Source organism: Colobus angolensis, unplaced genomic scaffold (assembly GCF_000951035.1).
Source record: "Colobus angolensis palliatus isolate OR3802 unplaced genomic scaffold, Cang.pa_1.0 Scaffold64, whole genome shotgun sequence".
NCBI classification, from domain to species: domain Eukaryota; kingdom Metazoa; phylum Chordata; class Mammalia; order Primates; family Cercopithecidae; genus Colobus; species Colobus angolensis.
Window position 1 is genome coordinate 2,477,678 of NW_012120043.1, and position 1,587 is coordinate 2,479,264.

The following is a 1,587-nucleotide window of genomic DNA, read 5'->3' on the forward strand; positions in this document are numbered from 1 at the left end:
GGATGGTCTCGATCTCCTGACCTCGTGATCCGCCCGTCTCGGCCTCCCAAAGTGCTGGGATTACAGGCTTGAGCCACCGCGCCCGGCCTATGACATCATTTTTGCTATACTTTGTATTTTGGGCACGACATAGGCAACAGCTAAAAACCAGCGCTCTTTGCCGGGTGCAGGGGCTACCGCCTGTCATCCTAGCGCTTTGGGAGGCCGAGTAAGGCAGATCACCTGAGGTCAGGAGTTCCAGACCAGACCAGCCTGGCCAACATGGAGAAACCTCATCTCTACTAAAAATACAAAAATTAAGGCTGGGTGCAGTGGCTCGCATCTGTGATCTCAGCACTTTGTGAGGCTGAGGTGGGCGGATCCCCTGAGGTCAGGAATTCCAGACTAGCCTGGCCAACATGGTGAAACCCAGTCTCTACTAAAAATGCAAAAAAACTAGCCAAGTGCGGTGGTGCACACCCGTAATCCCAGCTACTCAGGAGGCTGAGGCAGGAGGATCGCTTGAACCCGGGAGACAGAGGTTGCAGTGAGCCAAGATCACACCACTGCACTCCAGCCTGGGCGACAGAGCGAGATCCTATCTCAAAACAAACAAGGCTGGGCACAGTGGCTCACGCCTGTAATCCCAGCACTTTGAGAATCATCTGAGGTCAGGAGTTCAAGACCAGCCTGACCAACATGGAGAAACCCCGTCTCTACTAAAAATACAAAAATTAGCTGGGCATGGTGGTGCGTGCCTGTAATCCCAGGCACTACTCGGGAGGCTGAGGCAGGAGAATCGCTTGAACCCGGGAGGCGGAGGTTGCAGTGAGCTGAGATCGCACCACTGCACTCCAGCCTGGGCAACAAGAGCAAAACTCTGTCTCAAAACAAACAAACCAGTGATTTCTAAAGATGACCTCATGGGACTTTGGCCGGAGAGTCCTGATGGCCTCTGGCTGTGCTCATGTCCCTGCAGCAGGAGGTGGGATCTGTCATTTCACCATCTCCTGATGCCATTCCAGCGGTTACTCCCTGAAGTCCGCTCAGATCCTGGGCCAGGCACGACATGGGAGACAGGCATAAGCAGGACCTCTTCCTGCCTTCGAGGAAACCGCGGGGGCGTCTGGGGCTGACCTGCCTCTCATCCACCTTGTACTGTACCTGGGAACCTCCGGGGGAGGTGGCTGTAGAATTCAGCTCCAAACCAGAATGCTTTTGGGAATTGAGGGAGAGCCCTGTGAGTAGCTATTCAGGGCAACCACAGGGGCGTTGGCCACCCCACTGCGTGTCGGGAGTGACCACCAGGGTGTGTGGGCGCAGACAGGGCGGGTCCCGGGCGGCAGCTCAGGGGAGGCCTGAGCCCCCAAAGGTGGGCTCTCTCACGGCCCCTGGTCTCGTCCCCAGCCTTCCTCTCTACACAGGGCGTCCACGTGGACCACACGGCCGAGCTGCGGGGAATCCGGTGGGCCAGCAGTTTGCAGCAGGAGGCCTCAGACTATCACCGCACGCTGACGCCCACCCTGGAGACACTGGTGAGGGTGGTCTGTGGGGGCCAGGGAGGAAAAGTGGGTGGCCAGGGCTTTGACCTGGAGCTGCTTTCCATGT

General features: G+C 57.5%; 1 protein-coding gene across 1 annotated transcript in view; it reads left to right on the plus strand.

Moving 5' to 3' along the window:
- Positions 1–1,048: 1,048 nt before the first annotated feature.
- The window catches only part of TMPRSS9 (transmembrane protease, serine 9), a 49,152-nt gene continuing 48,613 nt past the window's right edge, over positions 1,049–1,587 (plus strand). Inside the window, exons 1-2 of the mRNA XM_011964118.1 lie at positions 1,049–1,139; positions 1,387–1,514. Coding sequence (XP_011819508.1) covers positions 1,049–1,139; positions 1,387–1,514 — 219 coding nt within the window. The remainder of the gene's footprint in view (positions 1,140–1,386; positions 1,515–1,587) is intronic.